At 40.5% G+C, this 18,722-nt stretch overlaps 1 protein-coding gene across 2 annotated transcripts in view; it reads left to right on the top strand.

Annotated features, from left to right (window-relative positions):
* Window positions 1-18,722, top strand: part of LOC122553394 (latent-transforming growth factor beta-binding protein 2-like) — a 465,241-nt gene that overhangs the window by 428,700 nt on the left and 17,819 nt on the right. For both annotated transcript variants that reach the window (XM_087989653.1, XM_087989652.1), the window contains 6 exons: window positions 1,884-1,970; window positions 5,794-5,922; window positions 6,714-6,854; window positions 11,303-11,473; window positions 14,551-14,979; window positions 18,479-18,628. In XM_087989653.1, coding sequence (XP_087845779.1) covers window positions 1,884-1,970; window positions 5,794-5,922; window positions 6,714-6,854; window positions 11,303-11,473; window positions 14,551-14,979; window positions 18,479-18,628 — 1,107 coding nt within the window. The remainder of the gene's footprint in view (window positions 1-1,883; window positions 1,971-5,793; window positions 5,923-6,713; window positions 6,855-11,302; window positions 11,474-14,550; window positions 14,980-18,478; window positions 18,629-18,722) is intronic.

Genomic DNA, 18,722 nt, shown 5'->3' with positions numbered 1-18,722 from the left:
CCCCCTGTATTCATGACCCCTAAAAGCTTGGCTTGATTGTATCCATACATAGATGGAAATGTGTTGCTGGAAAAGCGCAGCAGGTCAGGCAGCATCTAGGGAAGAGGAGAATCGACGTTTCGGGCATTAGCCCTTCTTCAGGAATCTTCTGTGCAGAGGAGATGACCTGGGGGGGTGCAGTGAGAGAGGGACTCACTGAAACCTTTGTAGAGGGAGAAAGGGAGCTTCTTCAAGGAAGGCATCCTTGTAAGAGGATTCGCAGTAGGTTGAAATCTTTGAGGAGAAAGTGAGGTCTGCAGATGCTGGAGATCAGAGATGGAAATGTGTTGCTGGAAAAGCGCAGCAGGTCAGGCAGCATCTAGGGAAGAGGAGAATCGACGTTTCGGGCATTAGCCCTTCTTCAGCTATGTATCCATACATAGCTGACAGCAGTGGAGAAGATTGAACCTGGTGAGATGTTGTTCCAGCTGTTCACTTTGTTCCAACTCTACTACAGGAACCCCTGATTTTTGTAAACATACATGACATTATGATGTGGAGGTGCCAGAGTTAGATTGGGGTAGACAAAGTCAAAAATCACACGATATTGGGTTATAGTCCAACAGAGTTTATTTTGAAACTGCAAGCTTTTGGATCGCTGTTCATTCCTTGGGCAGCTAGTGAGAGAAAATATATGGGATGCAGAATTTATAAGTAAATGATCAAAGGGTCATACAACTTATGCGAATGTATTGAACAAATCTAGATGGCTATTCAGTCCTTAATCAGTTAGAATGGAGATGCAATTTTCAATTGATCAATATGTAAATCCCTGCCCCAAGATAAATTCAGGTTTTATCAGAATAAAGGTCAGACAATGCTTTTTAGATGTGAAGCCAAGTTTCTAGTGTGTTTGTATCTCGCCCTGGAGCCAGAAGTAGGAATTTATAAAAAGCTACGTATGGTGGCTGAGTGGTTAGCACTGTGGCCTCACAGCACCAGGGACCCGGGTTCGATTCTAGCCTTGGGTGATTGTCTGTATGGAGTTTACACATTCTGCCTGTGTCTGTGTGGGTTTCCTCCGGGTGCTCTGGTTTCCTCCCATAATCCAAAAATGTGTAGATTAGATGAATTGGCCGTGCTAAATTGCCCATAGTGTTCAGAGATGTGTAGGTTAGGGGTAAATGTAGAGGGATGTGTTTGAGTGGAATACTCTTTGGAGGGTCAGTGTGGACTTGAAGGGCCTGTTTCCACGCTGCAGGGATTCTATGACTGATTGTGTGCTTTTTGAACAAAATAGAATGTACCTACAAATTCAAATCTGCAAATGCAATTTTACCCCATTGATTTATGTGTGTGAGAGAGAGAGAGAGGGAGAGAGAAAGGTTGTGTGTGTGCGCGCATGCGTACGTGTGGGAGAGAGAGGGAGAGGTCATGGAGCATTGCTAAGTAAAAGAATAAAGACCCATTACATTTGTAATGATCAGTTTTCTTAAGGTCATCAGGTACAAAAGAATCACACTACGACTGCGTTAGGGAAAGTGACTCCATCAATAGGTATGTTCAGATGTCCCATAAGAGTCTAGGCTCACTGTTACAACACACAGAATTACTGTGAGGGGATATTCAGAGCAAGCAAACAGAATTCCCAACAATCCATTTCAAGGTGTCAACAGGACAGTGAAGCAATTGTAGGACAAAAACAGAAATTGCTGGAAAAGCTCAGCAAATCTGGCAGCATCTGTGACGAGAAATCAAAATTTTCAGGTCAAGTGGCCCTTCCTCAGAAACAATTGTGGTGTTTGATTGAACCATTATCCATGTGATGTGTGTGTTGTCAAAGGCTGGAATTAAAAAAAATCAGAACTGCATCTGAACCATTTGTTCTCTTTGCCTCAATTCAGATGAATACAATGAAATTTGTCCAGATGGAAAAGGCTTTATTCCATTTCAGATCGGTTCTTTTAGTTTTGGATCACAAAGCTATGGAGGTGAGTCTTACAATAGAAAACGTGGTTTGATTTGTCAGCAACTGTTCTTTACTGTGAAGTGCAATACATTGGTCCGAATGTTGGATATTGGCCTGGGGTTTAAGACTTCTGTTGGTAAAATGCCCTGGGGGTGGTCCATGGCAGCTGCTTATTCAGATTGTCCCCTACCCTGCTGCAATTTTACCAGTACCAGTGGTTGTGTTAAGAAACTCACCCGCCTTTGAGTCAGTTAGGGTGGCATGGTGGCTCAGTGGTTAGCACTGCTGCGTCACAGCTCCAGGGATATGGGTTCAATTCCAGCCACACTGTCAGTGTGGAGTTTGCACATTTTTCCCTGTGTCTTTGTGGGTTTTGTTTGAGTGCTCCAGTATCTTCCCACAATCCAAAGACATGCAGTTCAGGTGGATTGGCTGTCATAAATTGTCCATCATGTGCAGGCTAGGTGGGTTAGCCATAGAAAATGTAGGGTTACAGGGCAGGAGGTTGATCTGTGCGGGATGCTCTTCTGTGTGGACTCAATTCGCCAAATGGGCCTGCTTTCTCACAGTAAAAACTCTATGATGAGGCTCTTACATTGCAAATTAATGGTCACTGAAATGCCTCATCCCACTATCGTTAGGATTTAACGAACAGCAGGAAACAGACATCCAACCTGGCAACTATCACTGCGCAGTCTGTGATGTGCAAGAAAGTCAGCTCATTAACAGGCCTGTCTCTGCCCCTTCCTACTTTGGGTCAATGTGTATTGACACCTTGTCAGGGCCTTCGAATCTGGCTCTGCAGAAATTCTCCCCATCCCACTCACTCTTACCTTTAACTCTGCCTCCAGGCTCCTCACCATCAGTGACTGATCATAACATTAACCAAAATAAAGATAAAAGATCTAAACGATCCAGCCAAATTTCGGTCTTGTATTACAATTCAGTTGGGTCATAACAGTGTGATAGCAGTTTATAACATATTATTATGTGGGATTTTTAAAATTAGAGATAACGTTGATTTTGCTTTCAGTCCTGTGAAGTCAGAAACTTGTTTGGAACAGTGTAAGTCAATGTTTAATTTCCAAAAATTCATGTGCCTTCACTCAAGTACCCAGCAGGATAACTGTAATATTTACCAATGAACAGTTTACAAAATGGAACATTAATGATATACAGAGAAAATAAACCAGGGAGTCACTCAATTTCTTTGAGTTCAGTTCTGAATCAGGTTTCAGTTCAGAGAACAATTTTAGCAGAAGGATTTCAGTTATAGAGTCACAGAGATGTACAGCACGGAAACAAGCCCTTAGGTCCAACTCACCCATGCCAACCAGATATCCCAACCCAATCTAGTCCTACCTGCCAGCACCTGACCCATATCCCTCCAAACCTTTCCTATTCATATACCCATCTAGATGCCTTTTAAATGCTGCAATTGTACCAGTCTCCACCACTTCCTCTGGCAGCCCATTCCATACACGTACCACCCTCTGCGTAGACCTAAGTTGCCCTTAGGTCGCTTTTATATCTTTCCCCTCTCATCCTAAACTCTGCCGTCTAGTTCCGGACTCCCCCAGCCCAGGGAAAAGACTTTGCCTATTTATCCTACCAATGCTCCTCATGATTTTATAAACCTCCATAAGGTCACCCCTCAGCCTTTGATGCTCCAGGGAAAACAGCCACAGCCTATTCAACCTCACCCTATAGTTCAAATACTTCAACCCTGGCAACATCCTTGTAAATCTTTTCTGAACCCTTTCAAGTTTCACAACATCTTTCCAATAGGAAGGAGACCAGAATTGCACGCAATATTCCAACAGTGGCCTAACCAATGTCCTGTACAGGCAATTCTTGTACTCAATACTCTGATCAATAAAGGAAAGCATACCTAACACCTTCATCACTATCCTATCTAATTGCGACTTCACTTTCAAGGAACTATGAACCTGCATTCCAAGGTCTCTTTGTTCAGCAACACTCCCTAGGACCTTACCATGAAGTATATAAGTCCTGCTAAGATTTGCTTTCCCAAAATGCAGCACCTCACATTTATCTAAATTAAACTCCATCTGTCACTTCTCAGCCCCATTTGGCCCATCTGATCAAGATCCTATTGTAATCTGAAGTAACCTTCTTTGCTGTCCACTACACCTCCACATTTGGTGTCATCTGCAAATTTACTAACGATGACTCTTATGGTCACATCCAAATCATTTATATAAATGATGAAAAGCAATGGACCCAGCACCAATCCTTGTGGCACTCCACTGGTCATAGGCCTCCAGCTGAAAAACAACCCTCCACCACCACCCTCTATCTTCTACCTGTGAGCCAGTTCTTTAGATGCTTAGATTACCTACAGTATGGAAACAGGCCATTTGCCCAATAAGTTCACAACGACCCTCCAAAGAGTCACTCAGCCAGACCCATTTCCTTCTGACTAATGCACCTAACAGTATGGCCAATTTAGCAAGGCCAATCCACCTAATCTGCACATCTTTGGATTCTGTATCCAAGTGGCTAGTTCTCCCTGTATTCCATGAGACCTAACCTTGTTAACTAGTCTCCCTTGGGGAACCTTGTCAAACTCCTTATTGAAGTCCATATAGATTACATCTACCCCTCTGACCTCATCAATCCTCTTTGTTACTTCTTCAAAAAAATCAATCAAGTTTGTGAGACATGATTTCCCAAGCACAAAGCTATGTTGACTATCCCTAATCAGTCTTTGCCTTTCCAAATACATGTACATCCTATCCCTCAGGATTCCCTCCAACAACTTGCCCACAACCGACGTCAGGCTCACTGGTCTATAGTTCCCTGGCTTGTCCTTACCACCTTTCTTAAACAGTGGCACCATGTTAGTCAACCTCCAGTCTTCCGGCACCTCACCTGTGACTATCGATGATACAAATTAGATTAGATTAGATTAGATTAGATTAGATTAGATTAGATTAGATTACAGTGTGGAAACAGGCCCTTTGGCCCAACAAGTCCACACCAACTCGCCGAAGCAAAACCCACCCATACCCCTACATTTACCCCTTACCTAACACTACGGGCAATTTAGTATGGCCAATTCACCTGACCCTGCACATCTTTGGACTGTGGGAGGAAACCGGAGCACCCGGAGGAAACCCACGCAGACACGGGGAGAACGTGCAAACTCCACACAGTCAATCACCTGAGGCAGGAAATGAACCCGGGTCTCTGGCGCTGTGATGCAGCAGTGCTAACCACTGTGCCACCGTGCCGCCCACTCAGTATCTCAGTAAGAGGCCCAGCAATCACTTCTCTTGCTTCCCACAGAGTTCTTGGGTACACCTGATCAGGTCCAGTTGTGAAGTTTCCAAACTATGAGGGTCTGTGTTGAAGTTTTCAAGTTGTAAGGACTGAAAAGAGGTTTAAGCATCTGGAAATATGCCTCTTGGCCAACAAAACTGAAAAAGTCAGTTCTCTAAGAATTTGCAGAGTTAAGATACAAGTGATGCTTCCCTGATATCGAATACATGAAAACCTGGGAAGCAGGTTGAATTGTTTTTTTGTTGATGATGGGTGAGATCTTTCTAAAACATATCACATGTTTAAACTTCCATTTTTTTTTCCTTATGTGCAATAAACTGGTGTTATTTTCTTAAAGAACATTGACAATCTCATGTGAATGCAATCAGTGACTCACAATACCCATCTGCAAAAATTAAACTTATGATCTATTGAGTCAAGTTTCATTTTGGGAGCTAAATTGTCTCTTACCATCAGCTGACATTGTAACACTTCAGCAAAATAGTGGAACTGTTTATCAAATATCTCTGAAATAAATGTGTTTCACTTCCCAACTGTAGATGCGGATGAATGTACAATGTTTGGATCAGAAATTTGCAAGAATGGGCATTGTGTAAATAATATAGGTGACTACGCCTGTTACTGTGACACTGGATATTACTATAACAATGTACGACTGGAATGTGTTGGTAAGTTTGAGCTATTAGCAGGATGAAAATAATGTATGTCTACAATGAATGTTTATTTAAAACTATGCTTGCCCGGTAAGCAAGTAGTAAATGACTGGTTTCTCCTTTCTAAGCCTATTCAACATCCAAGAGTTCTGATTATAAACAAGCTCCCTCATAGAAATCGTCTGCTAAATATTAGTATTGATTCCTCCAACCTACTGGGAAACAACAATCACTGTGTGCTCTTGGTGTTCACTGATGGGTGTACAACGTTTATCTTCATTCACTCATTATAGGAGTTCAAAATCACAGGTTCTGCAGCTGCAGTACAATCTCTGAGTGTTGCTTACTGATGGGAATATATACGCACTAAGTTGGCCTTCCAATTTTGAGAATATTCAATTTCAATAGAATGTTTTCTATCTGTTTTGGAGGTAAAATTATAGAAATGTGACACCTACATTTTGAAGAATGTGCACACATTACTTGCATAACGCATTTGCATTTAATACTTTCATGTTAACAATGTAAAGCAAAAATGATAAAACAATTAAATGCATATTTTATGTTCAGTCTGTTCAGGGATGTTATTACCTACCTCTGGAGTAGGTGGGACTTGAAACACTGGTCTCCTAGTCCAGAGATAGCAACACTACCATTGCACCGCAAGATAATTGTATCAATGATTTTCAATCAACATTATTACTCGGGGAAGTTGCTCAATTACTTGCAGAGGTGGGTACATGTTCATGTATTAATCGAAAGGAATAACATATTTGTCCCCCTTTTTCTTGTCATTATTTCTTTAGATATTGATGAGTGTCAAGATGAAAATACATGTGTGAATGGAGAGTGTGTCAATACACCAGGATCTTTTAACTGTTTCTGCAGCCCACCACTTACACTGGATGTAACCCGTAAAAAATGTATAAATGGCACAGAATTAGGAGGTAAGTTTTGAAGCTATTTCTACGATATATTAATAATTCTATGTTAGCAAGAAATTTAAGCGGATCCATTGCCCTCTTCAAAGGGTGGCATGGTGGCTCATTGGTTAGCACTGCTTCCTCACTCTGCCAGGGACCCGGGTTCGATTCCAGCTTTGGGTGACTGTGCGGAGTTTGCACATTCTCCCCGTGTCTGTGTGGGTTTCACTTTGGTGCTCCGGTTTCCTCCCAAAGTCCAAAGGTGTGCAAGTCAGTGTGGATTGGCCATGCTACATTACCCCGTAGTGTTCAGGGATGTGTAGGCGAGATGGGTTAGCCACAGGAAATGCAGGATTACATGGATAGGGTAAAGGGGGGAGGTTCTGAGAGGGATGGTCATCAGAGGATTGATGTGGACTTGAGGAGCCAATTGGCCTGCTTCGACACTATAGGGATTCTGTGATTCTATGACTGCTCAAATCTCAAAGTCAAACTAATAAGCCTCCCTCTCTAAGAGGGGGGTGTTTCCCTTAAGCTTAAAACAAATTAAATTTTAACCATTTGTATTTACCTTTTCATGTCACAAAACAGTCTTAGAAAACAAAAATCCATTAGCGGTGCACAAAAACCCATTTATTCTAGGTTAAAAATCACACAACACCAGGTTATAGTCCAAGTTTATTTGGAAGCACTAGCTTTCGGAGCGCTGCTCCTTCATCGGGTAGTTGTGGAGTATAAAATCATAATTGTTGGTTCAGTTGAAACCAACGTGGTCATTCTAACAGATGAGAGACTTAACAAACAATCCAGGTCTTTTTCAATATATAATTTCAGTTACATCACACTGTAAACTTGCTATAAATTCAGCGTCTTACGATCTTATACTCCACAACCACCTGATGAAGGAGTAGTGCTCCGAAAGCTAGTGCTTCCAAATAAACCTGTTGGACTATAACCTGGTGCTTTATGATTTTTAACTTTGCACACCCCAGTCCAACACCGGCACCTCCAAATCATGGCTACCTTTTATTCGAGGCCAGGCATCAAAAACGGTTTTAAAAGAAATCACCATGGCTACAGTGATACTTGCAAGTCAGTTAACATCAGACTGACAGAAAACCCAAATGCAAAAACCAAGAATCCAAACGTACAGCACAAAAAAGATCAACATCAATATCGGTCACACAGTTTGCTTCATAATGGAACAAAACACTGGCCTAATGATAACTATGTAACCATTGATGTAAAAGAAAATTAGTTCATTCAAGTCCTTCAGGGGAGGAAATTTGCAGTCCTTCCTTGATCTGGCCTATATGTGACTCCAAGCCCACAGTAATGTGGTTGATTCTTAAATGCCCTCTGAGCAACTAAGGATGGGCAATAAATGTTGGCCGAGCCTGTGATGGCCACATCCCACAAACAAATAAAACAAAAGCTCACTATGTTTTCAGCCATTTCAGATTGCGGCAATTTTCTCAAAGCATACAAAGTACGTCTCAGCATTCTCTACTAAATTTTGGCAATAATCGAAAATTCCTCACCAAATCAAAACTAAGAGGGGTGCTCACTGACACGCCTGCACTATGTGATGGGAACCCATGCCCCTTTTCCATTTCTCTTCGTCCTCATCACAATAGGCCCTCTCACCGATTATTATATTTGCTTGCATCACACTGCACTCCTCCTCCAAGTCATTAATGGATATAGTAAATAATTGAGGCCCCACGCTGATCCTCATAAGTCTTTCCACCCTGAAAAAGATCCATTAATCCTGACTCTGTTTTTGTGTGTGTTAACCAGTCATCAGTCCATTCTGATACATTACCCTCAATACTGGAAGCTCCCATCTTGTGCAATCACTATTATTTTGGATATTAACAAAAACTTTCTGGAAATCCAAAATACACTACACCTGCTGGTTTTATCAACTCTGCATGTTGTATCTTCAAAGAACTGGGCAGCACTGCTGCCTCACAACACCAGGGACCCAGGTTCGATCCCACTCTCGGGTGACTGCCAGTGTGGGTTTCCTCCTATAGTTCAAAGATGTGCAGATTAGGTGGATTACCTATGCTAATTTACCTGTGGTGTCCAGGGACGTATAGATTAGGTGGATTAATCATAGGGTTGTAGGGATGGAGCGGGATGCTCCTCAGGGGGTCATTCGAGACTTGATGGGCCAAGTGGCCTCATCCCACACTATAGAGATTCTGTGAACTCTAGCAACTTTGTCAAACATGATTTCCCTTTCATAAACTATGTCAACACTGTTTGATTATGTTAAATTTTCCTGAATGTCCTGCTGTCTCTTAATGATCTCTAAAGTTTTTCCAACAAGAAATGTTAAGCTAACTGTCCTACAGTTTCCTGTGTTAAGTTTCCCTCCTGTCTAGAATAGGCAGGGGTGTGACATTAGCTGTTCTATCTTTTGTAACTTTTACTTCGACACATCTCCGAATCAGTGTAAATTAACATGAACCAACAAGAAAATTATAGTTTGTATGAACAGTAGTAGCAAGACTACTTCACAATATTACAAGCTTTCACATTACCCCCACAAACATTTGGCACCACTTGTGTAATTTCACAATCTTCCCAACTCAATGACAGTGCACTGAACCTTTCATTTTTCTCTGGAAGTACTTCGGCTGTCAAACTGCATTCAGCACCAGGCCTTCAGAGAGAGTTGTCATCTAAACCACCTGATGAAGGAGCAGCGTTCCAAAAGCTACTGCTTCCAAATAAACCTGTTGGACTATAACCTGGTGTTGTGTGATTTTTAACTTTGTACACCCCAGTCCAACACCGGCATCTCCATGTCATTGAAGTGGAACACCCCTGTAGAATGTCCTCTCAGCTAGATTCATTCAAGTCTTGCTAATACACATTTCCCAAAGACTCCTTTATAAAACTCCTTTCATAAATATCATCCAACAGCGGTCAACTCTGGCAAATCTCAAGTGCAATTGTTGCTCTAGTCCTATCTTTGGCTTTATGATATATCTAAGTGTATTTTTAAAACTCAGCTTCTTTTAAATGTGCATTCTCTATTCTCCCCTCTGCTGCAGCTTTTCTGTCTGCAGTTCTCCTTTCCAGATTCCATTTTAACTTCCATCCTTCCAAGCTAAGGGCCACCAGTCACATGAACAAGTGAGCATTATCATCCAATAACATTACAATTGATTTATTTTGAATTGATGAAAACTGTTAGAAGGGTCCTTTACAAGCATTTTCTAAACTAAACGTTACTGATCCCTTAAATATTATAAAGAACTTTCAAACTTTCCTCATTGCTACTCTCCCATCAATGTTTGTCATGTTCTCAACTGGAAATGTGTCCCTGGCTATCCTGATGTAGACCAGTTCTTCCCAAACTCCCACAAATGATGTGACCTCAGACAAGGAAAATTGAGTGATGGGAAGAGTTGTTAACTGGGAAGGGGTAAGGAGGGAGAATAATTGTTACACAAAGTGGAGATGAACAGTTATTGAACTGAACAACGGTGGCTTAATGGTTAACACTGCTGCCTCACAGCAGCAGGGATCTGGGTTTGATTCCATCCTCGGGTAACTGTCTGTGTGAAGTTTGCACATTCTCCCTGTGTCTGCATGGGTTTCCTCTGGGTGCCCCTCCCACAACCCAAAGGTGTGCAGGTTAGGTGAATTGGCCATGCTAAATTGCCCACAGTGTTCAGGATTGTGTAGATTAGGTGCATTAGTCAGGGGCAAATGTAGAGTAATGGGGAGTGGGTCTGGGTGGGATACTCTTAGGAGGGTCGGTGTGGACTTGTTGGGCCAAAGGGCCTGTTTCCACACTGTAGGGTTTCTACAATTCTATGAAGATTTGCTCAATGGAGTGTGGAAGGAGCTCAAACTGAAAGGGTACGGGTCAAGAAAATTTCAGCCACCTACCATTGAACAGATTGTTTTGTTGCCTGTAATTAAACTGACTTCCATTAAATTGTGCCTAACAGTGGAAAATACACACACACACACACACACACACTTAAAGGGTCCTCCCAGCACTAAGGATGGTTAAATCGGAGTCTTGGCTCTGCAACACCAATGCTGTCTTGGAGTTTGCAACCCCAATTGCTCATCCCTTGAGCCCACTGGGATTGAATCCACAGTTGGGGAACTGCTGATATAGATATCATAACCTATATCATAATCAAGCATTCATTCCTCTTTCAATGGTCCTTTTTTAAAATTGGGATGCCTGACCGTAACTAACAAGGGGCTGAGGAAATTAATTGAAATATTGCTGAATAAACATGTTGCCTGTGCTTTTAAATCCCCTTCAAGGAAAATTCGAGGCAGGACACTTCAATGCTCTGACATTAACTGCACTTACAAAACCTCAGTAGCGGCATGAAACTTCAGAGATATGTTTTGTGTGTACAACAGTAACCTGATAAACATTTTTTATCTGTTTTGAAGATAACCCTATGGATATTAATTCTGTTCACTAGTTAACTCTGAAGAGGTAGATACATATCTGGATATATGCTGGCAAGCAGTGACTGAGGATGACATCTGTAGTAAGCCTTTGAGGACCAGATCAACAACATACACTGAATGCTGCTGCTTGTATGGAGAGGCCTGGGGCCTACAATGTGCTTTCTGCCCCTCCAGAACATCAGGTAAGATGTTAATTACTTAATACCTGTATTGAATCTAAATATCAAATAGACACTTTTCTGTGCTATATGGCTCTGTGACTCTATTAAAAAAAATTGGAATTTGTTGTCCCAAAGCGTTTATAACCGCTTAGACAGCCAATCATATAGTGAAATGGCATGTTGTGAAATCAGTCATATAGCACTAATCCTGCATTTATAACTTGCAGGCTTATGTCAACAGAATCAAATAACAAGCACTGCTTTTCTTGTGACACCACTGAAACATTTCCATTTGTTACAAGAAAGGGTTTGTAATGCTCAACAGCTTTATTTAACAAGTCCCTTTGGCATTTATGTTAACAGTTTTCTTGACAGCTCTCTTGACAATTTGAATAAGCCAAATTTGTGCTGAAAATGTGAGCAGCTCTGTTAGCATAATGAATCCCATTCTTCATCGCTGATTTCAAATTGCCAGGACAATATGTAGGTACATACTGAAGGCCTGACCTCCCAGTATTGTGGGAAAACGCATATCAGTGGTAGGGCACAATTAGAGGGAAGTTGACTTTGAGAGTGGTCTCCATCTGGGCTAAAACATCAACGTTGAGTACCTGAAAATCAAGTGCCAGTTCTGTAGGTGACAGGTTCAATTTCTGCAGTTGTCTTGGAGGTTATTGCATTAGAAGGGAAGAGGGTTAGCAGCAGGGAAAACCCATTATGGCTGATTGGAGTACTCCTGGTACCACAAGAACAGTTTTAAAACGTAGAAGGTTGGAGTAGGTGCAAGCCATTTGGCCCTTCAAGCCTGCTCCATTATTCTATAGGATTATGGCTGACCAACCAACCCCTAAGTTAACATTTTGGGGCCTTTATTGGGCCAGTTTCTCTGCTTCCTTTACACTGAGCTGGAAACAACAGCAACTTGCTGATCCAACTCAGAAATTAACCTTACAATCTAATTGCAATGACATCATCAGAATTCAATATTCAAATGCAAAGAGGATTCCTTCTACCCTCAAGAATTACCATCAAACCAGCTGCCCAGTTGAACAAGTTAAAATTTGGACCAGTCAACTTGCCAGTGGATTAGAAATGACATTGATTGTAACTGCCCAAACATCCAGTTACTATCACGCAGGTGAAGCTAAAGGCTCCTCTATTCTCTTTCTGTCTGTCTTACTCTGTCCCATTGGGGTCAGTTTGGGGCAGCATGGTGGCTCAGTGGTTAGCACTGCTGCCTCACAGCGCCAGGGACCCGGGGTTCAATTCCTGCCTCGGGCAACTGTCTGTGGAGTTTGCACATTCTCCCCGTGTCTGTGTGGGCTCCCTCCGGGTGCTCCAATTTTCTCCCACAGTTCAAAGATGTGTAGGTCAGGTGAATTGGCCATGCTAAATTGCCCATAGTGTTAGGTGCATCATTCAGGGGGAACACGTATGGGTGGGTTACTCTTCAGAGGGTCGGTGTGGGCTTGTTGGGCCGAAGAGCCTGGAGCCTGTTTCCACATTGTAAGAAATCTAATCTAATCAGGATATTTACATTCCTACATCTATAACCAAAACTCAAGTGTTGTGTTCTATTTTCTTTCAACATTCCATATGTCCTCTTAAAAGACAATTGACACTAAGTCTCTTACCTATATTTATCTCTGTCTTCTCTTTCTGAATCTTCACTGTGTAAGTACAATACTTAATTTAGTTTATTTGATTTTTAAAATTTATTATCACATGTATTTTGGTACAAAATATAGTGAGAAGTGTTGTATAGTGTCGCCACTTTCTAATGCCATCTTAATCACAGAAAAATAAATCCACACATAGAATATAAAGGCTGGAAAGTAAAAAAAAACTTAACATGTTTAACTTGGCAAATATTTCTAAAACACAGATAATAATCATAAATATCTAGTGGTTTAAAACATCAATTGATTTTTTATTTAAGAAAAACTATGATTAGAATGACAAATGGGAACAAGGCTTAAGGAAGGAAATATGTGAGCCGATAGAATAATTACTATATATACTCATGTAAAAGTATCATTGCAATTGATTTTACACAGCTTTGAAATATTCCTAGGATATTTGGCAATGGATCAACTGGGCTCTGGGATAGACCTGCTTATGAAAGTGGCCAGAAATACTCCTGTAATAGTCAAATTTTTTAGACTATTTTTAAGATTAAATTTATGGGGTCAGCTATTACATGAATACTACATTTGAGGGGCTGAAATTCATACACAATGAATTACGGTAATTCCACAAGTGCTGTAAGGGAACTGAGCTCAGCTGAACTACACACAAATGAAGGTGTCACCTGATACTGACCTGATGCATCCTAAACTTTTACGCCAAATTCTTCCATTTCCCTTCTTTTTCTCTCATTTACTGTTGTTTCAAACTAACATTCTAAGCTTTTATTTCTGATAAGAATAAGTTATCAGACATTTGACTCTCATGCAATCTCGCCAATCATTGTAGCTGCGAGAAATCATCAACAGCTGCACAGTAATTTTAGAAATAAATGCATATAAGCCTATCTTATATTGGAAATGATTGTGTGATAAACTTAGTATCACACTCATTATACTAACTATAGTGCTCGTTCAATAATTAACTTCAGAAATTCGTAGCCTAATGTTGGTGTGAATTGTACATCAAAACACATAATAGCACAAAAAGCAATATTTATTTCCTCATCATAACGTTTGTGTACAGGATAATACCTTGACTTGCAAATGTTAATTACTATCTGTGAAGAAGTAGGGTTGACTTTTACACAAGCTAGATGGAAAATACCAGATTGTTTGGCCAGGAATCGAGGTTCGACTTTGACATGAGATCTTTTACTTGAGTATATACAGTATGTTTAACAGGTTGGTCTAAATGTAAAATCAGGTTATGTATTCAGTCAACACAAGACTCAAAAAGTCACCAGTGCCACACATACTTTATAGCAGCTGTTATTATTGAGCCACATTTTCAAAGAATGAAACATTGAGAACCAATCAACCCAACAATGGATTGTATGCATTTTAATGGCATCTGACTTATTCTTTCATTTGCTAATTTAATTTATTGATTTTCTTTCTGTACCATTACAGTTGATTTTGCACAGCTTTGTAATATTCCTAGGATATTTGGCGATGCATCAACTGGGCTCCGGGATAGACCTGGTTATGAATATGGCCCAGAAATACCACCCTTTGGTCAGGATTTCCAACCTGGAATTGGATCATATGATAATTACGTTCAGCCTGAATATAGACCATATGATTCCCAACAGGGGCTAGAATATGGATTGGGAGATCCCTATCTGAGACAGAGAGATCCGCAACCCGACTCGAGGTATGAACTGAGAGATCCTTATCCAGCTCATCAATATGGCCCAGTAGAACCTCAATATGGTGAAGCATATGGACCAAGAAATTCACAACCTGGATCTGAGTATAGTTCTACGGGATATTTACGGATTCCACAGTACCGTCCTCGGGAGCCTGGAAGAATCCCATTGTTTAGTAGCAGTGAGAATGGTAAGCTGTGATTCAGTTTTCTTTATTATAATGAGACTTTCACCTTGCGTATTAGTAGCTAAAGTTATTTCACAACATATGCTTATTCTCCAGACACATGTATGACTTTTAAAAGAATGACAAAAAGAAACCCAAAGTTCGACTTCAAGATATGTAGATAGAAAAAATTTTGTGTACATATGCAAGTTCAAATTGAATGGTTATTTTACTCATAAAGTGCTCCATTGTGATTGAGATGATATGAAATGGATTTACCATGAAGGGACTGTCTATGCCTTTGATTATTTGTCTTTACTTACGCTGCATATGTTGGATTGATCAAATTATATTTTTTATTTATTTAATGATCCCAGATGATGCTATTACTGGACAAGTCAGATCCCAAAATGAAAGCTGACTTAATAGGTCATACTTTGTTTTGTTTTGGTTTTAATAAGGTGGTCTCTTGCTGAAATATAAACTTGCAATGCTGCCAATTTTACGTTAACAATAAAACAGAAGTTTATTAACAGAAGAAATGAAATCAAAATAGAATAAACCGAATTATCTACTAAAAACAAACCTTTTAAGATTTTTAAACATGCAGTAAAAATATCATCCTATTAATCCCAAAATGCTCCTTTACATATAGAAAACAGCAGCTTTTGTGCAGTACCCAAAATACAGCCATGATATTGTACCCAGAAACACGCCTTGAATTGTACCCAAATGCTTCACGTCTACAGTACTCACACCAGAAGGTCCCTCTCTAACCCTTCAACAGATTTAACTGTGACTGTTAACTTATAGACTAGAACTGCAGGCAGCTTATTCTTGGAGCTATTATACATCTGAGTTTAAACATACTCAGCTTTATCCTCTTCAGGATTCTATCCCAACATTTTTGGTCTGGAACTAAAAATAATTCTCCACTCTAAGTTAATCTAGTTATATCCTTCCCTTCTCAGGATCACTGGACGATCTAGCCATCTTCATCCAAGGACTTCACAGAGCTATCTAAAATCAGAATAAGACTGAAAATAATTCTCTCTCTAAGCTATGGGTGTTTGCCTTAAAATAAAACCTCTCCTCATCTTGGAAACTGGAACTTGATTGTCTTGTTCAGTCATGTATCCCTATCAACGTATACAAAACACCATTAATTCTGAACCTCAGATTCTAAAAATATTTCAAAAGAAATCACCATGGCTACTGAAATACTTCCAAGTTAATTATTAACTTCAGACATACAGAAAACCCGTATGTTACTGATTTTAAAACCAAAAACCCAAACTTACAATAAATAATATTAAAAACACACATAAATCACAGACGCTACATCATGTATTTGATAATACAATATAGGCAAGGCCAGACTTTATTTATTGTTGTGGTCAGCTTCCTTCTTGAACCGTTGCAGTCATGTGATTCACTTACAATGTCGTTAGAGAAAGCGTTCGAGGATTTTGACACAGTGAAGGAGCAGTGATATATTTCCAAGTCTGATACCTGCTTTAATTATTTTATTTGCTGCAGTTAATTTCCTTTATCCCTCACCAGACATGTCACTTATTATTTCTGATAGGTTATTATAGATATAACTTGAGTGGTCACAGTAGCGGCAGGATTGTCAGAACACTTCAGTAGACACTCATATAAATCATTTATATGCTGTAAAAAAGCTGCAAATTGGGAAGTGGAAGTAAGAGAGGAACCTGGTGAAACTACAATCACCAGGGAAAAGTACTGAGCAAAACAATGGAACTGCAGGCTAACAAGACCCTGGCTCTTAATGACTTCATCCTAGGGTCCTAAAAGAGGTGGCTATGAAAGAAGCAGAAGCTTTGGTCTTGATGTTCCAAAATTTGTTAAATTCTGAAAAAGTCCCATCCAAAGGAGACAGAAAACGGAAACTATAGACCAGTTGAGTTGACAACTGCCACAGGGAAGGTGTTAGAATTGATTATTAAGAAGGTGCATTTAGAAAGAAATCAAGCCAACCATGAAGTGTCAGTGTGGTTTTATGAAAAAGAAGTCATATTAACTTATTAATTGGAGATCTTTGAAAGAATGATATGAGCTATGGCTAATGGAGGTAAATTATGTTTGCGAGAAGACATTTGTTACAAAAGTAAAATAGAAGCATGTGGTGGAGGGAGTAACATACCAGCACGGTTAGAAGATTGGCTAGCTGGCAGAAAATAGAGAGGATGCGTAAATGGATCTTTTTCCGATTGGCAGAATATTGGGAGGGATCTATGCTGGGGGCTCAAACTTTTGCAATTTATCTCAATGACTTAAATGAGAAAAGCAAAGACTCAGTACCTAAGTTTTAAGATGACACAAAGATAGTTGAGAAACTATGTTGTAAAGAGGGCATTATGAGTTTGGAAACCACTCTCGGTAACTTAAGTCAATAAGCAAAGTGGGAAGAATAAATATAAAATTGTTCACTTTGGCAGAAAGAATTAAGAACAGATTACCTCAGGGAGTACATCAGCGGAATTCTGAGCTGCAGAGGGATCTGAATGTTCGAGTACACGAGTCACTAAAAGTTACCGTATGGGTACAGCAATTATTTGAGAAGAATTCCATGTTGTATTGTGAGAGGAATAGAACATGATTAGAAGGAAATTTGCTCCAGTTATAAAAGGGATTGATGAGCCAGACCTTGAATATTATGTACAACTTTGGTCTCCTTCTTAAAGGAAGGATTGTCTTGTGAACAATGGTATTGGGGTCCATCTGGTGGTGGTGGAAGTGGTGGAGGATGATGTGTTGTATGCGGAGGTTGGTGGGGTGGAAGGTGAGGACCAGGGGGATTCTGTTCTTGTTGTGTTGGGAGGGATGGTGTTCAAGGGCGGTGGTGCATGAAATGGAGGAGATGCACTGGAGGGCATCGTCAATCACGTGGGAAAGGAAGTTGCGATCACGGACGAAGGAGGCCATCTGGGACTTTCTGAGGTGAAATTGGTCCTCCTGGGAACAGATGCAGCGGAGGCGAAGGAATTGGGAATAAAGGATGGTGTTTTGGCGGATGAATTGGGAATAAGGGAGGTGGAGGAATTGGGAATAAGGCTAATTCCACCTCAGAAAGTCCCAGATGGCAATTCCACCTCAAAATTCCACCCATTAGAAATTCTATGAGGTTGAACATAGAAAAAATGTATGACAGCTTTTAACATTGTTTTCCTTCAAACCATGAACTGGAGAATTGACAACCTCATTCATTTTGTCAGTGCAGTGACCACATCACAGGGTCCTCATTGTTTGCCAATTGTATCACCAGTTTTCCTTGGCAGGATTGTGAGGGCACTTTGATCTTTTAACAGGATGCAACCTTCACAGAACTGGCATGGATCATTGATGGTATACATGGACGCATCCATGTTCCAGTTCCATCGAAAATTACAGCCTGTGGTCTGAGGTAGATCAATGGAAAGTACTATTGTCGAACCAGAAACACCTGAACCTGCTTTAGTTGTGTGGTATATCCCAATATTTGATTTTATTTTCTCAGATCGTTCCAGTAGTTTTGAAGGCTTACAAGCAGAGGAGTGTGGGATTCTGAATGGCTGTGAAAATGGGCGATGTGTTCGAGTGCAGGAAGGATACACCTGTGACTGTTTTGATGGTTTTGAGCTCGACATGACAAAAATGACTTGTGTAGGTGAGTGACCTTTTGTTTTCTGTGATCTTTGGTCCATCCTTCCTCCTCTTTCTTAACAGCTCAACTCTTCACCACTAAATATTCAGGCTTATTT

This window comes from Chiloscyllium plagiosum, unplaced genomic scaffold (genome assembly GCF_037043375.1).
Source record: "Chiloscyllium plagiosum isolate Xiang-an unplaced genomic scaffold, Cpla_swu_hap1 HiC_scaffold_8, whole genome shotgun sequence".
Taxonomy (NCBI): domain Eukaryota; kingdom Metazoa; phylum Chordata; class Chondrichthyes; order Orectolobiformes; family Hemiscylliidae; genus Chiloscyllium; species Chiloscyllium plagiosum.
Note: the sequence above shows the minus strand (reverse complement) of the source record. Positions and strands in the feature narration are given on the sequence as shown.